We start from the raw sequence: 26,399 nt of genomic DNA, 5'->3' as shown, positions 1-26,399 counted from the left end.
AAGGGAGATCGAGAAGGAAGGACTGGATCCTTCAGTAACCTCTCACATAGATCAGCCTTAGATCCTGGACCTGGCTAACAGTTCAGGAAGAAACCTTGCATCACCACCTTATTACTACATTTTAGTCTACGTGAAAACTATAAATCTTAAGATGGGAGTAAAAAGTTGTGGTAAGAGCAGCAGTATATTGTGTGAGTAGTCTGAAAAGGCAGTATGAGCAGACAGAGAACCGAGAGCTTGCTTACACTCAGATGTGAGATAGAGTTTTCAGGGTGAAACAGAATGATGACTGGAGATATGATTTAATGAGAGGTTTTTGGATCTCTACCCTAGGCCAGGTCATGTACTGTGGTACAAGCTAAGTAAACCATTGTCCTGGATTGACTTTGGTCAGACTGACATAAGCTTAGAGTTATCTGAAAGAAAGGAGCCTCAATGGAGAAAATGCTTCTGCAAAATCCAACTGTAAGGCATTTTCTTAATTAGTGATTGGTGGGGCCCAGGCCATTGTGGGTGGGGCCATCCCTGGGCTGGTGGTCCTAGGTTCTATAAGAAAGCAGCTGAGCAAGCCAAGGAAAACAAGCCAGCAAGCAGCACCCATCCATGGCCCCTTCCTCAGCTCCTGGCTCTAGGACCCTGCCCTCACTTCTTTTCATGATGAATTATTGTGTAGAATTGTGAGTTAAATGAACCGTCTCCTTCTCAAGTTGCTTTTGGTCATTGGTGTTTTATTACAGCCACAGTAACCCTAATGAACACAACCATACATATGTATTCTGTACTCACTAAATTTCTGACAGTGATGAGTTAAATGGCAGGGAGTTCTCTATGATGCAAACAGTAAATATTATTTGTTTTTGTTTTTGTTACTTGTTTTTTGTTTTTTTTTTGACACACAGGGTATGTTACAAGAGCCCTGGTTATCCTGTATTTGCTGTGTAGACCAGGCTGACCTCAAACTCCCAGCTTCGCAAGTGTTGGGATTAAAGCATGTGCCACCACACCCAACAGTAAATATTATTACTTTACAATATACTACCACATATACATACCACATGTATGGTAATGTACTAGGTTCCTTAACTTCAAATTTTGTTTTTAACCTCTCCTGTCACTTCTCTAGTTCAGGCTCTCAGAATTAATTATTTCAATGGATGCTTTCTTATCTTCAGTTTCTTTTCTCTCCAGGGTAAGTAACAATCCTTCAATAAGAATCTGGTGATGACTACTGTATGAGTTACTCTTCTGTAGGTGTGCTAAAGCATCATGACCAAAGTCCATTTATGGGTGAGGTTTTGTTTTGTTTTGTTTTGGCTTATGGTCTGTCCCAAAGGGACCATGGTAAGAAGGCAAAACAGGAAGTTGAGAGATTAAATCCTTACCACAGCACGAAGCAGAGACCACAAAATGAAAGGCACAAGGCTTTGAACTCTCAAAGCCTGTGATATACTTCCTCCAGGGAGGCTGTATCCTTTCTACACAGTGTCACTGAATGGGAGCAAGTGTCCAAATGACTGAGCTTACTGAGGCAAAATTTCTCACTCAAATCACCTCTGCTACTCTCATTTTATTTATCTGAAGGAAATGGGTGCTGAGAGAGGATCTTTCTGTGTAGTCCTTGCTGGCTTCAAATGAACAGGCTTCCTGCCTCAGCCTTTCAAGTAGCTGTGATCAGAGGTGCTGGCATGCACAGTGATAGTCTTCAAAAAACAAGAACTACTCAGATGTTTTCTCTCTTGCAGACTTCAGTGGTTTAGCAAGTTAAATCTCAAAAGATCTTGTCTAATCTTATTGAATTACCTTCACTTTTTACACACCTTTGCATACTTTCCCTTTCTTGTCTAAAATATTCATGTAAGGATGATTTTAGCATGGGTTATTATAATGAAGCAGAATAAGGTCAGTGGCCTCATAATAGAACTCTGATATTAAGCACCAGCACAGGAGCTGGATGTAGTGGCATATGCCTTTAATCCCAGCACTTGGAAGGCAGAAGCAGGCAGGTCTTTGTTGAGTTCAAGGCCAGCCTGCTCTACAAACTGAGTAGCAGGTCAGTAAGGGCTACACAGTGAGACCATTTCAAAAACTGAAACAAACAGACAGACAAACAAACAAAAGAAGGTTAGAGGGATGGCTCAGTGGTTAAGAACACTGGCTGCTCTTCCAGGGGGCCTGGATTTGATCCCCAACACCCCACATGATGGTTCATAATTATATATAATTCTAGGTCCAGAGGGGTCCAAAACTCTCCTCTGGCCTTCACAGGCATCAAGCACACACCTGATACACAGACATACATGAAAGCAGAACATCCATGTAAATGAATGAATGGATGGATGGATGGATGGATGGATGGATGAATAAATAAATAAATACTAGCATGGTGGTTCTTTTATGAGAATGAGGGCCATCTTCCTGATTTGGGTACAGCTACTTTCTTCCTCAGTCTTGATTGAGAGGGAAGGCTTGGGAGAGTTAGGCAGGGAACATACATTCTTTGGTTTCCTCCACCTTTTTTAAGACTTTTTTTTTTTTTTTTTTAATTTTGTGTATGTGTGTGTGGACCTGACAATGTGCATGCAGGTGCTCACGGAGGGCAGAAGGTGTGGGATCCTCTGGAAACTGTTGTTATTGGTCGGTTGTGAAGCACCTCATATGGGTTCTGGGAATCAAGTCTGGGTCCTCAGCATGAGTCCTCTCCAGAACTGTAGTTCCTTTCTTATAAGGGTTGTAATCTTAATTACCATGAGGACTTTTCCTTATATTTTTCTCTAAAACCAATTATTTCCACAAAGCTCCACCTCCAAGTATCATACTGAGAATTAGGATTCCCAAGATACTAAATATGGGAAAGATAAACGATTCCATCCATAATAGATAGCAAACTCATCCTTTAATGCCCAGCTCCAATGCCTCTCAACTTCACCCCTCAAATGCAGCTGAACTCTCATCTATGCTTATATTGATTATTCCTATTAGTAGACTGTTAGTTGCTGTATGGCCGTGATTCTGTCAGAGTCTTCCTTGTATAGTCTGAGGATTGAGTACAGTGTTTGGAAAACAATATGTGACATGAAATATTTGCTGAATGAAACACTAGAACTTTAGAATAAAAGAGATATGCTGAAAATTTTTACTGCTTTCCTTTATTCAGAAGTTATGCATGGTAATAGAATCTCTCTCCCTCCTCTATAACTCCTCATCTAAATTTTTCTATAACCACTAATTTCTTTAGAGTTAAAATGCAGGTTCTACAAACCAGTCCCAGATTACGAGCATTTAATTCATGAACTACAGACACTTTTACCTGAAGAGTGGGCTGAACATATTTTTACCAGAGTAATAAATAACTTCAGATGCCTTTGTGAGACGCTCAGCCATAGGGATCACCTATTAATTTTCCCTTCCGAATATATTTTCACATGGAGAAGGTATTACAATCATTATTTTATGGTACCACAGTAGAGAATCTTTAATCTTCCTTTACATAACAATTCCCTGACGATAATGGCCAAGTGATCATTTAGTGCTGTATCTACCCTAAATCTATCATAATGCTTAAAACATCCTGTGGATTTTCAATGGCACTTTCCACTTACTGCCAAGGATTTAAATAACTTAATCATGGTCAAGTTCCAACTAATTAATCTGACCAACCTTCACACATTTCAACTGAAAATATGTAAGGCAGTCTAACATATCATGTTTATATCATAAACTTCTATGAAATTACTAAGACAATATGAGAATTACAAACCATATGATCAAAATTAATAAATATGTTAATTATATTGCTTAATTTCAGTTGAATTAGAGTTGTATATAATAAATATTCACTGTAATATGAAGTTTAGGGCATTAAAAATGGGGGTCAGTAATGAGAATAAACAGAGGAGTAAACTATATCTGCAATCGCATGGAATTAAGAGCTAAGAGTCACAGTTTCTGTATCTACATGTCAGAAGGACTAAAGTGGAATTGAAGTCTGTTCTGCTTGGACCGCAGAGTTAATGAGGATAAACGGGTAGAATCTGAAAAAAGGCAGATTCTATTCACTCAACATAAAAAAATGTTTAAAAACAATGCTAAATTGAAAAATGTCTGTGGTGATATACTGCAGGCTTAATTTCCATGTGTAGGAGAGGCGTCACGATGACAGTAGTAAGGAGTACGTTCCATCTCTAGGAAACCTGTGGCAGCTCTGGCGTAATAGCACAGGACTGCTTATCATGTATAAGGCCCTGCGCCTCTTTCCAGCACACACCCAACAATCCACCCAAAAAAGGTAATCCCACCTCAGACTGAGACCAAGAACCATAATTCTATTGTATACTTATATGGTTGTTTAAATGCAAGCACGGGATTAAATGAAACAAAACAAAACAAAACATGTTATTCTAACCATTGCATATGGTTCGTTCTTTGTTGTTGTTACTTGATTTTGTTATTTGAGACTGGCTTGAAACTCACTATGTAGACCAGAATTACCTCAGACTTCTGGTCCCCTATGCCAGCACTGGGATTACAAGTACCAAACTATCAAAGTATCAAAGTGTATACTATCAAATGTGGTTGATATGTAGCTATTTCACAGGACAAATGTCAAATATCAGCATGTAGGAAGATGTATGGGTATGCTTTTTAAATTAATCTTTATTTAGAAAAAAAATGTCTTGTTAATATCTTTTTTTCCTATAAACTACTGTGTTAATTTTATGTGTTATCTTGATTAGGCTAAAAGAGGCCCAGGTAGCTAACAGTTGCTATTTTGAGGACTCTCTGCAGAGGTTTTAGAAGAGGTTAACATTTGAGTCAGAAATCTAAGCCTTAAAGTTCTCATTAGTGTGAGCACGCATCATTCAAGTCACTGTTATGAGACCCATAACAGAAGACAGAGACAGAAGAGAATTCTCTCCATAACTTGAGCCCGGGCATGCATACTCTCTTGACCTTGGCCATGACTGCTCAAGGTTCTTGGGTCTTGAGACTCTGTGATTTCCACCAGTGGTCGCCTGGTTCTCAAGATTTCTATCACTGTAAGAATTATATCAATGGCTTCCCAGGTGTGGTTTAAACAAGAATGCCCCGCCCCCTATACACTAAAGTATTTGAATCCTTGGTCCCGATTTGGTGCTGCTGCTTTTGGGGGTTATGGAACGTTTAGGCAGTAGAATCTGACTGGAGGAAGTATGTCACTGGGGGTGGGCTTTGAGGTTTTACAGCCTCATCCGCTTCCTGTGTGTGGTTGTCATGTGATCTCTCATCTCCCTGCTACTGTCACAATGCTTAATTACTGTCATCATTATGGACATCATAATGTCCATGCAACTACAAGCCCAAGTTGTTGTTGGTATTTTATAGTATTTTATTATAGCACAAAAAAGTAATTAATACAGTATGCTTAGAGTTTTAACACTGGCTCCCTTGGTCCAACTCTTGTACTGAATTACACCACAGGTTCTCTTGGGTCTCTATGCTAAAGACAATTTGTGGCTTCAATAATCATGTGAGCCAATTCAAAAGCTTAATCCACCCCCACCCCCTGTATTTCTTTCTGATTAGTACTAAGCATTTTCTCTAACATACAATATGCCACATTGTCATTCTCTAAATATAATTTTGCTCTTTATTTAAGTTATGAAAAAATAATACCTACTAAAATAATCTAACCAGCAAAGAGTAAGATAAAGCAATCATCTAATCATTAACTATTAAAATATTGCTATAGATCTGTTTCATAATAATATTTTTCTTATGGATATATAAACAAACATATTAACTCACATCTCCAATTTTTATCATCTGAACCATTCTTTTTTAAAGTTACTAAATAAATAAATTTTGAGGTTTTTTTGCTGATAAAAAAACAGTAGTATTTTTCTCATTCAACTCATATTTTCATTCAATAAATCTGATATAAAGTACATTTCAAAGAACTTTCTGTATAACCACAGCCTATTATAGCTCATGTGGCAATACAACTTCCCCACAGGCAGCACAGTGGGGTGAACATGGTCAGCATGCACTGGAGTCTCCGCTCAGTAGACTAATGATCAATAGTCATGACTTTGGCAAGTTACATAAACTCTGGGGCTCAGCTGCCTAATACAGAGTGGAGAAATAGCATTTATCTCACAAATGTTGTAAGGATTAAGAAACTAATCCAGAATATAAAGTAGTATATAGAACACAGTATATGCTCAATGAGACACAGTTACTTTTTTCTTAAAAACTGAAGCTTGAATTGAACAAAGATTTATTAAAGAACAAATACTTATGATATACACACAATGACGAGTTTAAAATACTCTAAATGCATTGCATTATCTTCTCTAGTGCAGAGAACAAAAAGTTGACAAAAGGGAACAGAGAAGACAAGATGCCTGCTAGAGGTTTTCTCTGCAAGCATTCCATTGTCAGGACAGAAACGTGGTACCTGTCGAAAGGATTAATCTAACACAACATAGGCCAACTACAGCATGGAAGATTTTACTTAGAAAGAAGAACTAAAACCTTTGTGTAGTGAGTGTGACTGAGGGGAAGAAGTGAAAAGTCTTCACAGGAAGAGGCAGCTAAGCCCAGGAGAGGAGGTAAGCCAGTGGGCAGACGTACCTTGGTGGATCCCAAGAAAAAGAGGGAGATGCTGCTGCCACAGAAATAGGAGACCTCAGAGTCTCTACTGTGCAGTAAGAAACTGCAGCTTTTTCTTTGTCTTTAAGAAACAGAGGACTGAAATTCAAAACCTTACATATGCAAATGTGTAACCCCTGAGCTGGAACTCCTCTTTTAACTCTTCATTTTGACACAAGGCTTCACTAAACTGGGTAGGCTGGCCTTGAGTTCTCTATGTAGTTCAGTCAAGCCCTGAGCACGTGCTCTTGTTGCCTCAGCCTCCTGTGAAGCTGGAAATGCAGTACTGTGCTATTAGGCCCAGCTAAAGCTTTATATTTACTGGAAAATATTTATTGTGACTGGTACAAAACATATTTCATGTGAAAATTTATCTTGTGCTTTTAAATAATTAAATGTATATTTCCTAAGTAATATAGGGGAGACTATTCACGATGTGGGGGACTCATACACAAATAATTCAGGGTAGTTTTTCAGTATCCATTTTGAAAGTCACAACTCTGACAAATATCAATATATCTTAAGAACTAAAATCTAGAACTTTCTATTGTTATAATACTCCAGCTTCTTAACTTTAATAATATTATTATTATTATATTTGGAGTATTTTGAGACAGGGTTTCTTTGTGTAGCCTTGGCTATCCTGGAACTTGATTTGCAGATCAGGCTGGCCCCGAACTAACAGAGATCCACCTGCCTCTGCCTCCCACCTGCATCACCATACCTGGCAACTTATTCTTTATAATGTGTCTTATAATTGCTGCTCATGTTTTATGCAAAAATCAATATTAGAAACTGCCTATATTTTATTGAAATACCATGCCTATCCTTCATGAACTATTTTGTGTCACTTTACCGTATGCTTCTAAACTGGCTATGGCATCTCATACCAACAGATTCATGCTCAGGTGGGTCACTCACACAGACACATCAAAGAACAAATTTTCCTCTTACATAAACACTAAATATTTCAAGCAGTATTTGTAAGACTCTCCAATTTAGGGAGTAGGTATTTTACGGGTATCTTGTTCTAAGTGATTGCCTGTGGCACCAAGTTGGCCATTCGTAGGGTGACCCTGACAGACACATAAACAAGTAACTTATGTCACCTGCTGCTCAGATGCAGGTGACACTTCTCCCAGGCATGGGCACCAGAAATTACATCATTCTATTTTAAAAGTGATCAAAACAGAATCTATTATATGTAATTTTTGGTGTACAGGAGATTTTAAATAATTGTAATGCAGCTTAATGAATACTAAATTAAGGAGATAATGTACAAGGTTATTCCAAAGATGTTTGTGAGAAGACAGGCAATTAAGTGGTTCCTGCAGGCTGAGTTATACCCACTCCAACATGACTCCATATGTTGGTGTTTTAACCTCTAATAACTCAGAATGTGACCTTACCTGGAAACAGATTATTTATACAAGTAATCACATTAAAATGAGGCCCTAATCCAACAGACTGGTATCCTTATAAAATGAGAACAGGGAGACAGATATACACATAGAGAGGAAGGAATAGGAAGACTGGAGTTAACACTGTCCTGTGGCTTTCACAGGAAGCAAGTTCCTGTAGATGCCTTGAACCATGAGATCACATATTGTTGCTATTTTACCTACCTAATTTACAGTATTCTGTTATGGAAACACAAAAAGCTAACACTAATAACTACAGGTAAAGTAGCTTCTAAGAATCTGTATATTACCTAGCAGTAACAAGTTACACTGCATCCCGTATCAGGGCAAGAATTCTATAAAGGTATTATTTGCTCAGCTCACAAAACTGATATATGGGGAACATATTAGAGAAAAGCATTTTATCAACATAGACTTAAGAAATAGATAACTGCAGTCACATAAGGGAATATAACTATTTCTAGGAGAATGTAAGGAGTAAATACCTAGGGGTAAGGCCATGAAGCGTGTAACTTACAACTGAAGGATTTTATAAAAAATATGATGTGTGTATATGTGTTCATAGTCTGTATATGTATATGTACATGTACATGTATATGTATATATACACATATTTATAAAGGAGAGGAAGAGGGACGGAGAAGACACACTAAGGGGGAGGTTAAAATGACAACAATAGTAGACTTGAGTGAGTTCCATATTTGTTATGGTTTAAATATGAAATCTCCCAAAGGCTCATGTGTGGAACCATTGGTGCCAGCTCATGACATTACTTTTGGAATGTTGGAAATTTTAGGGCTGATGCCAAAATGAACAAAACAAGTAATCAGGAACATGTCTAAAGGTATTCTGTCCCTGGTCCCTTCCCATCTCTACTCCCTCAGCATCATAGAAAAGCAGGCTCCACCACAGGCTGCTGTTATCATATTTGCTTAAGTAGATAACTCCCCAAGTAGATACCTCAGTCACTTTTGAACTAAACCTTCTGAAACTGCTGAGCCCAAATGCAAGGATTAGAGACAATGTTCTGTTGCCCAACATGATGAGCCATGCTCATGTCATGTGTCTCCCTTGAATCTTTTTATAATCCTGGCACATTTCCCACTGAATGTGATTTAAATGAGAGTATATAGCTTAGATACATGTTTTCCTAACACTCATTTGGAGTAGCTGTTAATAGGAGGAAAAATGGTGCATCTTTATACACACACACACACACACACACACATATATGTGTGTGTATACATATATATCTCATAACCACACTAGTTGTTTTTTTTTTTAGTATTATACATTTTTTGTAATGTAACCTGAAGAATACTCACATTCTAATGATAGTTCTAAAATAGAGTGAAAGAAATCAGTTAGACCATTAAAAATGAAGTCATGCTGGAAAAGCCAAGCATGTGGCAATCCTCTTTGTTTTGTTTTGTTTTGTTTTGTTTTTTTTGAAAAGGTCACTCTAGGGTTACCACACTCAAGGAAATTTGCCAGCATACACAAAATTCTTAAGTGGAAACAATTTGTTGGATATACACAGTTATGGGTAAATCAGACATAAATACCACAGCAAGCAGTCAATTATTGGATAGCCCTGTGCAGAGCTGCATGAAAACATCTAGCGCAGAACCAAACCGCAGCAGAGACTGCTTCCCAGGCAGACTGCGGCAGGTGCCAGGGCAAGGAGCCAGGAGTAGGTGTGGTGGTGTCAGGAGGGATTAGATGCTTCTTCCTGGCCTCACAGAGCATCACTGGAAGCAAGGTGGGAGAAAGCCTTCCTCTGAATTCTACTTCCAATCTCACGTTGTCTAAGCCAGTTAGTTTCACTCCGCACCTCCAGCCATTATCACCATGCCCTGGCAGGATGACGACTACCAGTCAGACCTGGCAGCACACTCTGCGATAACTCACATGAAGATTAAGAACTAAACAGCACAAGGGGAAGCACTAGCCTGCTCTTCTTTCTACCCTCAACCTCCTCTTCTAACCTGCAGAGAACTTCATGCTCCCTCCATGAACCCCATGTCACCACAATGCTGTTTCACTTCGTCTTCCTGATGTCAGTACATCACGTTATGCCAAGAATTTAGTGAAAGAACTGACTGAATAAAAACTGTGCTGAAATGATTTATGTCAGTCCGCTGATTAAAAAGCTCAATAGAAGGAACAGTCAACCCAAAGACCAGGAAAGTACAGAAAGCAAACACATGACAATGTGGTCTCTACAAACCTGGAAACAGTGGCCTCTACCACAGAAATTTGACCATTCTGATTTAAGTACCAGGCCTTACTCTGTACTGGACGTCGAGGCTACAGGTTAACATGGCTGCTAAGATCTTTCAAATTTACAGCTATGTGTGGTACTGCAGACCTGTATATAATCTCAGCTATCCAGAAGGCAGCCAAAAGAGTGATTTAAATCTAGGAGTTTGAGACTAGTCTGGAAACACAGCAAGACCTCATCTCAAAAGACTGAAGAAAATTTTAAATAAGAAATTGGTAGAAAACAATTATCTGTTTAATAGCAAAGAAGAAGATTAGGAAACAGCAAGACCAAAGATTAAAGAAAGTGAAGTCATGAATTCTACTATAACAACAGCAGCATTAAATGTGAATAAACAGTTTAGTCAAAAGGCTATTTTAGATAAATGATGTGACCTAACAATTTGCTATCTATAAAAACCCCACATTTCTGAGTGGCAGCTTGAAACACAATATCAATGTTTACAAACCTCTACTGAAGCTAGAAAAGAAAGGAAATTAGTAGCTATAAAAGGTGCTAGTGGAAAAGAATAAAACTACCTGCTGGGTTTTCCCGCTCTTAGAAACTAGCAAAGTAAACTAAATTTAAAATGAGGAGTAGCAGTAGCAGCAGTAGCAGGCCTATATAGGTTGTAAATTAAAGCAGTAAAGTTTTATGATACAGTCATTAAAGAACTAGAGTTGCCCTACTAATATCAGTCTATAACACAGAAAAATATGCTGAGGGACTAGGTTTGGCTGTGCACACATTTAATCTTAGCACCCAGGAGGCAGAGGCAGGCAGATCTTAGAGTTCAAGGTTAGCATGGTCTACATAATGAGTTCCAGGCCAGTCAAGAGTAAGACCCTACCTCAAAAGATGTAAGTAAATAAGTAAGTAAGTAACCAAACAACTACCAACCTAGGAACAAAGGTGAACCATTTTCACCAGAGATGCACAAGGATTATGAGTATTGTAACAAACTGACCCCTACTTCCCCCCACTACCCTCCAGCCCCTGTCAAATTATCAGTTCTCCTAATCCCTGGAAATGTAAATAAAGAAATACCTTTGCAAAACCATTAGATCGAGTATTCCGGGATGGGAAGATTATTCTGGTAGCCCAAAGTGTAAGATAGAGTCCTAAATATAATAACAATATATAAGTGTGTGGGGTGTTGTGGGCATGTTACAAAGAGAAGGCAGTAGGAACACAGAGAAAGATTTCTAGAAGAAATCCGACACTATTTCAGACCTCTGGCCCCTAAAACAGTAACAAATAAATTTCTGCTGTTATAAAGTACTAAATGCTTATAGTGGTTTATTCCAGTAACTGCAATATTCCAGTAACCGCAATGAACTAATCACAACAGAACACAATACTATAAAAGGGTAAAATTTGACGGAATAGGAGTCATCCAATACTTGGAGACTTCAGTATCTCACTAGGAGGACAAAAGGACAAATTTAGATAATCAGTAAAGATATACAGAAGACATGGAGACAATAAACGAATTTGACTAACTGACCATTACAGCAGACCTAAAAAAAAAATAGCAGAATTTAATTTTCTCAAGTATAGATGCTGATTCATAGAAACTCAAGTGTTAAAAAAAAAACAAAGTATGCTCTCCAACTGCAATGAAATTGAAAATGCAAATAAAAAAGAAGAAAATTCTGAAAAATCAAAAATATTTGAAAATTAAGCAGGATACATGCCCACAAACGAACAGAAGCAAGCTCACACATAATATCAGAAACTGTTCTGAGTGGCAGCTTGAAACATAATATCTACCTTTACAAACCTACACTGAAGCTGCAAAAGAAAGGAAATTAGTAGCTATAAAAGGTGCTAGTGGAAAAGAATAAAACTACCTGTTGGGTTTTCCCGCTCTTAGAAACTAGCAAAGTAAACTAAATTTAAAATGAGGAGTAGCAGCAACAGCAGCAGCAGTAGTAGCATTAGCAGCAGTACTAGTAGTAACAACACTAGAGTTTAAAACTCAATGGAAGAAAACAGAAACATTATAGAAAAATCAGTGGACTAGAAAGTGAGGCTTGAGAAGTTTAACAAGTCAATAAGTATTGGCATTCATGGTTAAGAAAAAAGATGTCACAAGTGACTAAAGAGCAGCACCCAGGTGCTATCATACAAACCTCAGAGATAGCACAATGAGAAAATGCTGTATTATAAAACTGCTATGCTTACAAACAGACAACTTAAGAGAGACACAGACTACTGAAATCAACTCATAAAAAATAGAAAATCTGAATAAATCTATGGTAACAAGAGAAACTGATACTTAGAGAGTCAAAGTCTCACAAATGTAAGTTCACACTCAGAGAGCAGCTGTGGTGATTTCCACCAAATATTTAAAGAAGATATCACGTGAGTTTTCACTAAGTGTGTTACTAAATGGAGAAATAACATGCTGCTCATGTTATATTCCCATTTTAATTTTTGTTTCTTGGAAAACCCTTTGCTCTTTCAGGACAACAAAGTCTGTATTATCCTTTAAGTGTATAGGTTCAACCCAGTATTTAAAGTTTTAATATGTTTATACTTTTCTTTACAGCATATGATTAGCTTGCAATTTTACTTTTGCTTATCTGTCTCTTACAGGCTAAACTGTATCATCTCAAAATTAATATGCTGAAGTCAGTCTCAGGACCTCACAAGATGGCCTATGTGAAGATGGTACAGTTACTGACGATAATGCCATAATGTAGATCCCGAGTCTGAGCATATGTTTAGGTGAGGGAAAGTTCTGATGCAGAGACATTCACAGAAAGAGGATCACACGAGAACACAAGTCAAGTAAAACCCAAGTGATATCTGAGCACGAAACTCCCTCACGACCTTCCAAAGGAAACATCTACCAGCTTCTGACTTGGATCTTTCAGCCTCCAGGACCCCAAGATCTTCTGTTTCTGTCGCTTCCACTCAGTTCAGGTGACTGGTAACAGAAGCCACGGTGAACTAATGAGGTAACTACCTTGGCCACATAAAGGCGCAGGTCCTTCTATCCAACAGACCCTAAATTCGGTTCTAAATAGATGGACTTCCTGTATTTCTAGGGTTTCTGTTCATCCTTCCCAGTCAGTCAATTTCTCCTGTGTTCCTCTAAGTACTAGACATCAACTCTCTGTGAGGTGCTCTTGCCCCCCAAAAATTTGAGGCACACTGACCCATTGCTTTTCAGGATCAGTTTGTCCTGGTCTGCCGAGATAAAAGCAGACCAGCCATGATGGTCCAAGCCCACAATCCTAGCACTGCAGGAGTCAGAAGCAGGAGGACTGTGACTAAGTAGTAAGACCTCTTTTGTGGTGCTCTTTCCTCTTCCCCGGCTTCTCCCAAGCACACACAAGAAACAGCTAGCACCTCAACACCAGTGACCACTCTCTCCTCCAAAACCCCAATCTTTTGTTGCTTAGATTGACTTTTCACCAAGATCGTAGACAAATTTGGGAAGAATTAATAAAGTATCACATGGTATATCTACTGTTAAAAATGGCTTCTATGCTTGTGTGTGTCACAGCAATCATGTAGAGATTACAACTTTTGAGAGTCATTCTTTTCTCTGAGCTCAGGGTCCAGGGCCCCAGACCTCATCAGACTGTCAGGCTCGCATAGCAACTAGTTTTGTCTGATGAGCTACTTGCCAGTTCTAGAGTCCTACTTTGATAAGCTAAATATTTTATAGTAAATTATATAACAATGCCAATTTATCATGTGGTACATCTCTTTTGCTCATTTTTGTATTGTCATTTTAAAAACTGAACCTTCTAAAGCAATTATATAATAAGACCCAAAACAAAATATAGTAATTTAAATTATTTTTTTCCAATTTCATATATATGTGCTCCTGTTCTAAATGAAGGATATGTAGCTGAAAATCACTATTACAAACTACAACCACCACGGCTGTTTATAATCTTGTCTATGTAAATATCAATGTGGTAAATGAAAAGCCAACTAGAAAAGGAACAATATGAAAAAACATGCAAGCTCCTGGCATTTCAATTGTAAAAACTCAAGAGGCAGGTTTTAAAAATGCTATTTCCTTGTAGTTTTCATTAAAGGAATATGGTTCTTACTTTCAATACTTGAGGCATACTTGAAAATGGTACATTTCCAGTTCAAAGAGAGAAGTTCTCAAAGATTGATCTAATTTTCATAGAAAAATAAGATCTCTTCTGGTTTAAGTAAATGGATTTCAATTATAGCAACAGATGGGGAAAGAAATACCCTACAAGGATACTGGAGAAACAAAATCTATAATTCCTATTTTCTGTCAAAGAGAGCTATAAAAAATAATAACCTTTCCAATTTTCTTATACATCCTTGGATGATATTGGAGAAGTAGTAAAACATTTATTTTCTTTATCTTCTCAAACAATTGATTGCCATGTGACTGTAAGGAAGCGGTATAGAAAACAAAAGCTACAGAAGATCCGCAAATGTAATTCTGACTCTTACCAAGACGCTGCATCAGCACCATGTGGTGTGTGTCAACTCCTGCTACCTGGAAGTGCCAAACATGCTAAGCTATCAAAGAGGAAATAACCCCCAAAGAAACTGGGACACCTTTGGCTTACTGGTGCAGTCCAATAGTGCTGGTCCACAGATAGATTCTCAAATACATATGCTAAATGTATTGATTACTGTTACCACAATGCAAATATAGTGAACATCCAGAAGCTAAACAATCCTTGCCAAAAACTTTGAGGAGTGATCTTTTTGTTAGTGTTCTTAGTATGCATGTTTTTTGTTTCTTATTCAAGTTAAGACTTGTCAAGATGAGAGGGAATGTAATACAGGTCTCCTTCTGAAAAATGTTGAGCATTCGAACCTCACACATTTTTATATTATTTGAAAGTATGTCTGTTTTGCATTTATATTTCTAAGTAGTATTTGGAATAATTATTCTTCCCAGTATAGGCAAGATAGATTAATCTCAGGAATGCAGCTTAAATTGTTATGATTTTTACCTGGATTCCATATGTTTAGTACAAAGAGAAAATAATTTGTCTAAGAGATTAAACTTAGGTGGCTTTTTCTTCTAAAAATATGGAAAACATTGTCTTCTGTACTGAGGGCATCACTTAGCCAGTCCACATTTATATCTTCATTACCTACACAAAGCACTGAGGGAAAATGTTGCCTACGACAGCAGTTACAGTACAGTGATACAAGTAGAATATGTAATATTATGGGCCTACCAACAAAATTGTATGATACTGCAAATATCAATCCCCAGAGTTACTCTTTGAGCAACCAAATACTTAAAAAAGAAATACGGGGTATCTTAAATTAAGTATGTCAGTTAATTAATTCTGTGATCCTCAGCTACCAACTGAGTGCTGTACAATCTTTTATTATCCACTGCCCTATAGATCATCTGTTCTTAGTGTTGGCTTGTTCCAGAAGAGAGACAGCTGCAACACTATATCCCTGCTCAACCTGAGGACCATCTGACTTTAATTGTAATACACAGCTTGATGTGGCTCTAGCTATGAGAAGCCAAAGTATCGTCTGTAATAATCTGGAAAAGCAGAAACCTGCCAACAGAGGGCTGGAAACAGGGACTTGTGCTGTCTGGCTGCCTGACGGGCTGCAGGAAATATGATTAATGAGTAAGGTATAATGATATCAGGAACCCGATTAGCACCACAAAAAGGTCACAGATCAAAGTAGTATGCATTTCATGAGCTAAAATCACTGCATAAAATCTGTGGACTTGCAGAGGTAAACCAAAAGAGGACAGGATAAACCTTATGTGATAACATGGTAACAGATATATAAAATACAACTAGCAATTCAATCAATGATAGAAAGTTAAAAGAAATTATAAAGTGCACCGACATATACTGCATTGCAGAAAGCTTTGTTCCCTACAGATGCACACAGATTATTTTAGAATAAGCAAGTTATTAAATTCCACTCATAAAGACACATAAATAAAACCAAATATTTTTGCAGTTATGAATTATTGCAATAGATATTCATCTATATACTTTGCTTATATTTGATTTGCAATGGATTTTTATTTGGCTTTGTTTGGGAATATAACCTAATTTGGACACTAAATGTAAAGATTTGTATCAAATTCATGAGAGTAGACATTGCTGGGAAAATTGTTAAGTAAACTTACTGAGCTATGCAAACACATAGCTTATAAAATGAAACATTATTTTGTATATTATTTGATCTTCACTTCTGAGTTTAAAGCATGGGATGGCAAAATAAAAATCCCACTGAAAGATGATTTGCTAAGTTAGAAATGTACAAATTTATTTTTCTTTGTGTCTTTAGAAAATCTTTTCCATGGGCATAGGTGTAGCTCAGTTGGTAGGGTGTCTAGGATGCCTGAAGACATATGTTCAACCCTCTGTACTTATAAAACAATCCTGTGGTGTATGCTTATAATCCTAACTTTGGAAGATAGAGACAGGAGAAACAGAAGTTCAAGGTCTTCCTTGGCTACACAGAGCCTAGTCATGGATACATAAGACCCCGTCTCAAAAAACAAAACAAAACAAAACAAAACGAACCATCTCCAAGTAGAACTGAGTGTTCCCAGGTGAAAACGGCAAGGTCAGGAGGATGCCTTGCGCAGGCCACACAGTTAATGTTTCTCAAATGTGAAAATACTAGAAAAATTATGAAATATAGCTTAAACAAATAATGTCTTTTAAAACTTTAAAATTAAAGACATTAGCAAGCCTCTTCTCATACTGTTAATAATAATAGTAATTATGCTCAATTATTACTTGAAAACTAGTTTCCTTGAGCCCAAATTTTTATTTCATGTATGTTTGAGGGTAGGGGTATAGGCATCAACTGAGGGTGTAATGTTTGCTAATAGAGTATTTTGCCAGTGAGCTATATCCTGGGCCTGAAACTTACAAATTTAAATAGTATTTCTAAAACCAGCTCTACACTGAAATAGTTAGAAAATGATTTGGGGTGGGAGATAGGTTTCAAGACAGGGTTTCTCTGTGTAGCCTTGGCTGTTTGCAATTCCTGGAAGTCCTGTAACTCATTATATAGACTAGGCTGTCTCTGAACTCAGTGATCTGCCTGCCTCTGCCTCCCAAATGCTGGGACTAGTGGTGGCATGTGCCACCACTGCCTGGTGAAAATGATTTTTTAAAAAATATAAACATATCCTCAAGATAACAGGAATAATTAATACCTTTTTTTTGTCATGATATTGGTACATTGAGCTTCAGTCTTCCTGTCACCTAAAATATTTTTCGTTCAAAAGGCATTACTTACTATAAAATTAAAAGATAAGTCAGGAAGTAGTTGAAAAAATATTTTCAAAACATACTTTGGATTAAAGGACTATTAGAAAGACTATATAAAGACATTTACAAATATTTGATCATAAAAACGTAAGAGTCCAACTTAAAAATAGGAGAAATAGTTCATCAAAGAACATTTGAGTATCAACAGTCTATGATAGAAGTGTTAAACATTGTTGGTCATAAGAGCAGTATAAATTACAACAGATACCTATTAGAATATCTTAAGTGTATAATATTGACAATAGCGAGCCTTGTGAAGGACACAAAAAACCTCAAACTTTAAACACTGATAGGAATGTAAAGCAGACCACATAGGCAACGTATTCCAAGGAATAACTCCATTCTCAGATGTTCATGCTAAGCCATTTATACAAATACTCATAATGGTCACAAACTGAACAGAACCTGCCAATGTTCCTTAATTTCTAAAATAACTAATATATGGTATATCTCTATAATAGCCAATAATAATCAACAAAATGCAAAGAAATTAATTACTGCTATATGCAGCAACATGGATAGATCTCAAGAACATCATACAAAGTGATAAAGCCAGACACAAGATGACAAAATACTGTATGATGCCATTAGTTTAAATTTGTATAAAAGTAAACATACAGAAATACAATGCATGGTAGACTGGGACAGGACTGCGATTGTAGGCTGAATACAGAGTGGCCCAAGAGAACATTCTGAAGCTGGATCCTAGTGAGCTGACACTGTACTAATTTATTGTAAATATACTAAGGAGTATATTTGTAAAATGTTGATTTTTATAGGATGCAAATTATAGCTCAATGAATCTTTCTTAAAAGAACAAACACAAAGATAAAAGGAGTCATCGTGCAAATGTGCCTATAATCACTTCTCTATGGCCCTGAGAACACCACCACCACAGGGGCAGCCTTACTAATGACTGGTGTTTCCTCCAGCTTCTTTCAGAGTTAAGCTTGGTCTTGTCCTGTCACACTAGTCAAAGTGACAGTGAGAATCATAAAAATGCTTGGGCTATGAGTAAAATGTGTTATATCTCACACATAATATTACAGTAAGGACTTGCTAACTTGCCTAGGCTCCCATAACTGACAATGAGATTAACTCATGACTGGGGAGTCTGGCTGAACTCTCAAGTCTATCTCTCCACTGTCCTGTAGTGTACTTATTATGTATAAATGTGATATGCTAGTAACAGAGGTATTATAATTGGATTCTGTAAGAAAAAGTTAAAATATAATTATTGGTATGAAAAATGAGGAATGCTACCTGGAAAACCCAAATGTATTTTTTGTTTAATCATAAAATAAAAACAGCAGTAACAAAAATTATATTTACATTGTTAAAGACCTACTTATTTTATGGGTATGTATGTATTTACCTGGCACATCTTTATAGTCTGAAATTAATATAGAGAATGGCAAAGACAACACTGAGAATACTCCTTCATTCCAAACTTTTATAAAACTTCAAAATAAAAAAAACAACATAACAGTAAATTCTCACAAAACACATAATGTAGAAAATTACATAATAGGACAGCAATGTGGTGTTTTTTAAATGCAATAAGTACTATGTTTTTAAGTTTTCATGCTCAAAATATGATATAAAGTGGTCTTTCAAACTACGTGTACATGATGTAACTTGAACATGTTGTTTGTTATTAATCTTTGAGCCTGGAACACAAAATGATCCTTCCTTGTCAAGAGAGGCTCATGCTTAAAAACACAAATGATCCCAGGTTCTCTAACATTGATTGGTTATAATTTTAAATTGTCAAGAACATATTAAAAGCAACTTAAATTTTGCATGAAACAAACCATTATACTTTTAATTCCATGCAATTTTAAGAGGTATATGGCAGTTACTGAAGTACTGTTTTATGTCCAGCAGTTCCTATCAGCTACAGCACTGTACAGGAAGACAAGGGTTAATGTTTTACATCAACACATGACAGAGCAAATGATTACTATCTTACCAATCTGTTTATGCGAACGAAATCTTCCGAGGTTTTGGCCCAAGGAGGAAGTTCAACATCAGACACCACTGTCCCATCATCCATCACTCCAAGGTTATAATTATTGAAGTTAACAAACATCTCGGGGAGATAATAAAATTCAGGAATCAATTCCTATATAAAAATGAGGGAAATGTTATATCATAAAATATAGGATAAAGACTAGACATATGTAACATGGTCTGATTATTTCCTATTACACAGAATCACAACAATAAAAATATGTGGGGAATTTTTTTCTCTTTGTTCTGTCATCAACTTTCTGTTAAGAGTGATGATCATAACCAGAAAAATGTATACAGCATCTTAATAAAATACCCACAGGCTTTCCTTCAGGACACATCTTAAATCTTCAGAAAGTCTTAAATTCATATAAGCAAGTAATAATTGAGGGCCACCAAGATATAAACAGAGATTGCATGCTATAACAATAACAGCCTAAGATAAATTTTAAAAAGTGAAATATTTTGAATTTTTAGGAGAAAACAATCTTTATACAATATGAGTTAAAATGTTATTACTTTGGTCTCCTTATCAACAAGGAAAATAGTTATTTGCATTTTAGCTATAGATAAACAGTAAATTTCACATCAAAACATAAAAGTTTTTAAGAACTACCTCTAATAAAATATCAAAATCCTCATCCTAGAAAACAACCTGTATAAGAAACTGATTAAATTAAATATGACAACTATAATACCAATATTTAAAAGGGGAAATGCAGCCTTTGTAGCCAGGAGGCCCTTATGTAACTTTCAGAGGCCCTGTAGAACAGACTTGAGATCCAGTCTTGACATGGGTCAGTGCCTCAGTAGTCCTTCAGAAGCCCCCTCAGGGTCAGCTATCACAGGTCTGAATTTCCAAACAGTAGTAAAATAGAGAGGTCATCAGGTTTTGGACAAGGTCAGTATGAAATTGCCAGAGCAGAGAGAAAAGATCCAGCAAGAATTAAGCTATTATCACTTTCATAGTCCACACAGAATGCTGTTGGACTCTGAATTGCACGTCTTTTGTTTACAATCATGATAATTAACTAATCAGGGTAGAATGAGCTTGTCCTTCAAATGCTCCACAACCAAATGATCATTAGACTTGAAAGACTTTTAAAATGAACATTTATTTTTTAAAGAAGATCCTTGTTAAAAGTTTAACTTTAAATTAGATAAGTTTCACACACTAAAGTTTTAAGAACCCCCTCTCTAAGCCATGTCTGTAACTCTCATCTCTAACTGCAAAAGAAAGAAGGGCAAGTGCATATTTTTTTAATGTAGAAAAGAGTAATAATAAATTTGTATAAGCTAACATTTATGGCATATTAGATTAGATGTTAGATTTATAATAAACTTTATCATTTCATTTTCATAACAACATTATAAGGTGAGCTAGTGACTCGATCTTATAAATGATTGATTCAGGGCTAGAGAGATAGCTCAGTGGTTAAGAGCACTGACTGCTCTTCCAAAGGTCCTGAGTTCAATTCCCAGCAACCACATGGTGGCTCACAACCATCCATAACGAGATCTGACACCCTCTTCTGCAGTGTCTGAAGACAGCTACAGTATACTCACATATAATAAATAAATAAATCTTTAAAAAAATAAATAAATAAATAAATAAATAAATAAATGATTCAGAAAGCTGAAGGAAGAAAGACAAGTCACCAAGAGGGAACGGCTATCCTGGACCACAGAGTAAGTTGGAAGCCAGTATAGGCTATATAGTAAAACCCTGTCTTTAAAATATAACAACTGCACAAGATGGCTGATCAGTAAAAGTTCTCACTGCACAAGCCCAAAGACCCGAGTTGGACCTCCCCATGGTCCCATGATGGAAAATAAGAACAGACTCCCAAAAGCTGTCCTCTCACCTCCATGTGGACACCATGGAACATACACACACACACACACACACACACACACACACGCATATGCACACACACACCAGACTTAACTGACAGCATGAACAGAAGCTAGAGATGGGTATATGATTTTTCCAAAGATTAATGAAAAAACATTTCTTAAAACCTATGGTCAGCTTTATTTAGCCTGGAGGAAGGAGAAGGGATGGCAGGGTGGGACAGCACAGGAGGATGATATATGAGGGTAAGCAGGATGCTTTTGTATGAAAAGAAAAGGAAGCTCTGCACTTGGTGGACAGAGTGAAGAGAGACCCAATTTTACTTCTTACCCAGGCAAGTGTCCCTCAGAGGGGATACCCTTCCCACTGGGCCTGCCTGGTGACCCAATATATGTTTTGTTGTTTTTGTTTTGTTTTGAGAAGCTAATACCTGACTGTAAGGATATGGCATCTGAAGGCTTTCCTAAAAGATACATGGTATAATGGGCAAAGAAGCCTGCCTCCATAAGACTAAAGAGCTGAATGGATGGAAGGCAGAAAGGCTAATTTTCTAGGTACTCCCTAAACCTGGATTCTCATTTAGGCTTTAAAAAAATGCAAGGCCTTGCCCTAACATTTTAATGATTATGGATAGGTTAGATTCAAACTAGAATGTTTTTTGTACTTTAGAGTTGGCTATAATGATTGTATGTTTATTTTAATAATGATTTATTTATAAATTAACTGATAGTACGTTTCTGGGACACCAAATGGTAGGAAGAATTCAGTATAGGCAGAAATAGAAATAGAATACAAATATCACTTGATACTGAAAGAATAAAACACAGTACATTCCTTTGTTTTTACTTTTTCTGACTTTTTGAGACAAAGATTCCCACTGTAGTCCAGGCTATCCTGGAATTTACTATGCAGCCCAGGTTATGCCTGAACTTATGGCTCTCCTTCTGACTTCATGACTTAACCTCTCAATGTTCATATTACTGGTAAGTTCTTTTTGGTTTCAATCTTTGATAGATAAAAAGGGTGATATAGTATATAATTTCAAAAATAATTACTTAGTTCTTAAACTTTACAGATAATTGTGTTAAGATTTGAACAGAGAAAGAAGTATTTTCAGTCCATATAAAACATAGATCAAAGTGAGAGATCTGTGAAAAGTACAAGAAGAGAGTTCTTTATAAGGCAAAACTGGTGATAGAAACAGACGGCATTCGGAATTCAAAGGGGGAAAATGAAGCCTCAGAGTTGGGTGCTCACAGAGGGTTGAGGTCAAAGAACACTCTGTAGTGGTTTCCCAGCCCAGAGCTGCAGCCTGCTTATAATTATGTTTGCACTTTTCCTCTGAAACAAAGACACTAAGAAAAAGTACACGCTAAGTATTTTGTTCATAGTTACACACTCCAGCTCACATACAGTGCACAACACATTGGGCATTGAGTAAAAATCTGTTAACAACTGAAAGAGAAATAGTATTGAGGATTAGGAGAAAGCCTCAGTAGGTGAAGTGCTTGCTGTGCAAACAGAGGACCTGAGCTTGGAGCCCTGGGTTCCATGTTACAGCCTGATGCTGTGGGCATGATTCTAATCCCAGTGCCCTACAGAGAGATATGGGGTGTAGACAGAAGAATCTCCGAGAGCTTCTGGGCCAGGTTGTTTGGCACAGTTAGTAGCAAACACAAAAAAGCCCTATTCAAACAATGTGGAAGGGAGTTTCACATCAGAGGTTATCTTCTGGTCCTCACATGGTGCTGCGCACCTATACTCATACACATGAGCACACATAGACAAATACTGAACAAAAATAAAGAAAAGTGGCTTTTAAATAAAACAAAATAGCAGAGGGGAAGGACTAGGGCATTCCTGATGAGGAAGCTATCTTAAGACATGTATGTCATTCATTTTTAATGATCAATGAGAAAACGTTCAACTGGCTTATAAGTTGAAAATAAAGAGAAAAGACAAAGTACAATGTGAAAAATTCTAAATGCCCAGGCCTAATGCCTTAGCTATCTCTTTTCCATGAAAACACAGAAAAGGGGGACATTTTGGAATAAAACAAACTTAAATAGAACACGTCTATCTACAATATTAACACTGAAGAGCTATCATGAAGATTTTACATATGTTATGAAGGACATAATCATATAAGCACAATTAAATTACATAGAGAGTTGAAACATACTATAATGTCAAGATAAGTAAACACCATAAATTGATGAAAGTTGAATCCCCTTTTAATATTAAACAAACATGAACTTAATCAAGACACGAATTATAAAGCCAAGGAGCACATCTCTGTAGCGCCAATGCATTATCATGGACAATGACAGCATTCAGGCATCTAGCAGAGTTCTCTTTTAAAAACAGCATTTCCCTGAGAATCATGCTGTGATATAATACTAAATACTCCCATTCAAAATTATTTTCTTTGACAGATGAAATTTAGTAACAGAGTCAAAGATTATGTCTTTCTGATACTTTAAATGCACACTTACAAAGTGAAATATGTTTTATATTCATCTGAACAGAATACTCAGCACTGGATAAAAACCACATGTTCAGCGATACTTTAAAACATCAGTGGGAAATGACAAGCAAACAACACTGACAGAAGACACATATTCACAAGCCACATTTTCTTCCAGCTTGGCGACAATAATTTTAATTTCTGTTAGTTAATTAGGCAGATAGGTTTTAGAGGCAGGTGACATGGTTGAACTTTAGTGTATCATCTCCTAAAATAAAAACGTGATAGGTTCAAACAGAGGTTATGTCACAATTCGGGATAAGCTCATTGCTTTGATCACAAATCCCAAGGCTTTCATGGCATAATGACAAGGATTGGTTGTGACCACACATATGCTTTAGTTTTCTTCTGAGGTACAATCCCCACTGATAGGAACGGCCTGTGCAGCCAGGCTGTGTGACTCTCCTTCATTAGCCACCATGTCTCCCACTGAACTAAAACCATCGCTCCCCTCCACCTGGGCAAGCACATCAAATGCCAACACACTAATCTAAAGAAATGAGACGGTAAAAAAGAGCCAATATGCTGCTTCAGAATACAAGTTTCCACTGACTTTCCTTTCATTCAAATATGAAACCTTGACAATTAAGATGTAGTACTATAGTTAGGGAACAGGACATGAAGGTGAAGAGATAGCTCTTTACCATTGCACAAAATGATATATTTTAGAATATGAAAACCTAAAGCTCTCTCTAGAAAAAAAAAGTTGATGAGCAATAGGATGTGAAAAAAAAACAATGTTTCTGTTCTCATACAGATTAACTTACAATTTTATTTTGCTAGTGCACAAATCAAAACTTTTGAATATTTGACTAAAGTATATTATATTATATTTATAACTCAACTTAAATGGATGGTTTCATATAGAGGTTCAAACTTAATTCTTGTTATTAAGTAGATAAAACATGATCTAGTAGATAAAACATTTCATACATTGCTTTCTTTAGTAAAATAAAAACCATAATTTTTAAAGTTGGAGTAAAAAAATGATCTCTAACATTTGTAGAAAAATCTAATAAGTACTGTAAAAGCCTATGATTTCAAATAGATTAAAACAAAAATCATGCAAATAGGCAATAGATAATCTATTTCAATATGATCTAGTGGAAGGAATAATTGGGTTTGAGTCTTATCTACTTAATTTACTATCACATGCTTTTAAATAATTTAATTTCTATGACCCTAGTCACCTTACTTGTCATTTCTAAAACTCAGGATTTTTATAAAGTTCATATAACAGAATTCTATGTATAAATATTATCATTAGTAGGACCTATGATTTTAAAAATTCCAAGTTACAGATGCATCAACAATTTTAATACAAGAGGGCATTTGTTGAACTGTACCTACTGATAAAAGCCTTCAATGTAATTCTAAGAACAGTTAACAAAATTCACTTGTAAAAGAAAGTATGCTCATAAAACTATCTGAAAATTAATAGTTCTTACTAAATCATCATCACATTAAGAAATTTATTTATTTTTATTAACAATGACTTAACATGTCATGTAGGGCTTAACATAAATAACCCCAAAAGCTTATAGTCCACTCTTGCTTTCAACACATTTCCCACTTCCATATTTGGACTATAATTCCCATTAGGTCTTTTGTTCTAGATTGCAATATTCAGGTAAGTTGTAATTTAGGAAGAGATAATGGGCATTAGTAACCTAAACAAAATAGTAAGTTACAGTTGCTATTAAAGCAAACACAGAGGCTGGGGAGACACAGCCTCTATGCTGTGCCCACAGGCACTAGCATACGAGTTTGATTTTTGGAACCCACATGATAGTAGAGGGTAAGCCAAAGGACTCATGCTTTACAAATCTCACAAGACAAAGAAAAGTACTGCAAAACTATTTTATAATCATCTCATTTTGTACATCTCATGTACATACATATATATACATATATGGCTAAAACTTTTCAAACTTAGGCTTAAAATTAATTCATATAACATTATTGTGCTTATTTATTTAAAAATATATTTTTAGGAATCTCCTAGGATTTAATTGGATTGTATTTTCTATATATGTAGAATATGGTTTATTGTTCTGCTAATTCCATAATATAAATTTTATATTAATCATTAGCAATACATAACTAAGTATAAAAGAGTTTTAAAATAGAATATCCAAAAGCACAATATAGACTGATGAAACACCCACATGGAATTATGTAAGGCTGGAACAACAAGTACAGAATCTGTGCTGATTATAAAGTTTGTTAAAATTTCATTATCTACCATTTTTCTATAACTCTTTGTTAGCATATGCAATTTAATTGTAAGTTCTGTTATAGACAAGACTCTCAGTTCCCGAAATAAGGTATCAGCCCCCTCCAAGTGCAGCACACCCCTGGCTGTATCTGTCCCCCTCCAAGTGCAGCACACCCCTGG

General features: G+C 36.4%; 1 protein-coding gene across 6 annotated transcripts in view; it reads right to left on the bottom strand.

Moving 5' to 3' along the window:
- Positions 1–26,399, bottom strand: part of Lrba (LPS responsive beige-like anchor protein) — a 547,775-nt gene that overhangs the window by 105,317 nt on the left and 416,059 nt on the right. For all 6 annotated transcript variants that reach the window (XM_031374244.1, XM_031374245.1, XM_031374247.1 and 3 more), the window contains one exon: positions 19,579–19,731. In XM_031374244.1, coding sequence (XP_031230104.1) covers positions 19,579–19,731 — 153 coding nt within the window. The remainder of the gene's footprint in view (positions 1–19,578; positions 19,732–26,399) is intronic.

This window comes from Mastomys coucha, unplaced genomic scaffold, assembly GCF_008632895.1.
Source record: "Mastomys coucha isolate ucsf_1 unplaced genomic scaffold, UCSF_Mcou_1 pScaffold16, whole genome shotgun sequence".
NCBI classification, from domain to species: Eukaryota; Metazoa; Chordata; class Mammalia; order Rodentia; family Muridae; genus Mastomys; species Mastomys coucha.
Note: the sequence above shows the minus strand (reverse complement) of the source record. Positions and strands in the feature narration are given on the sequence as shown.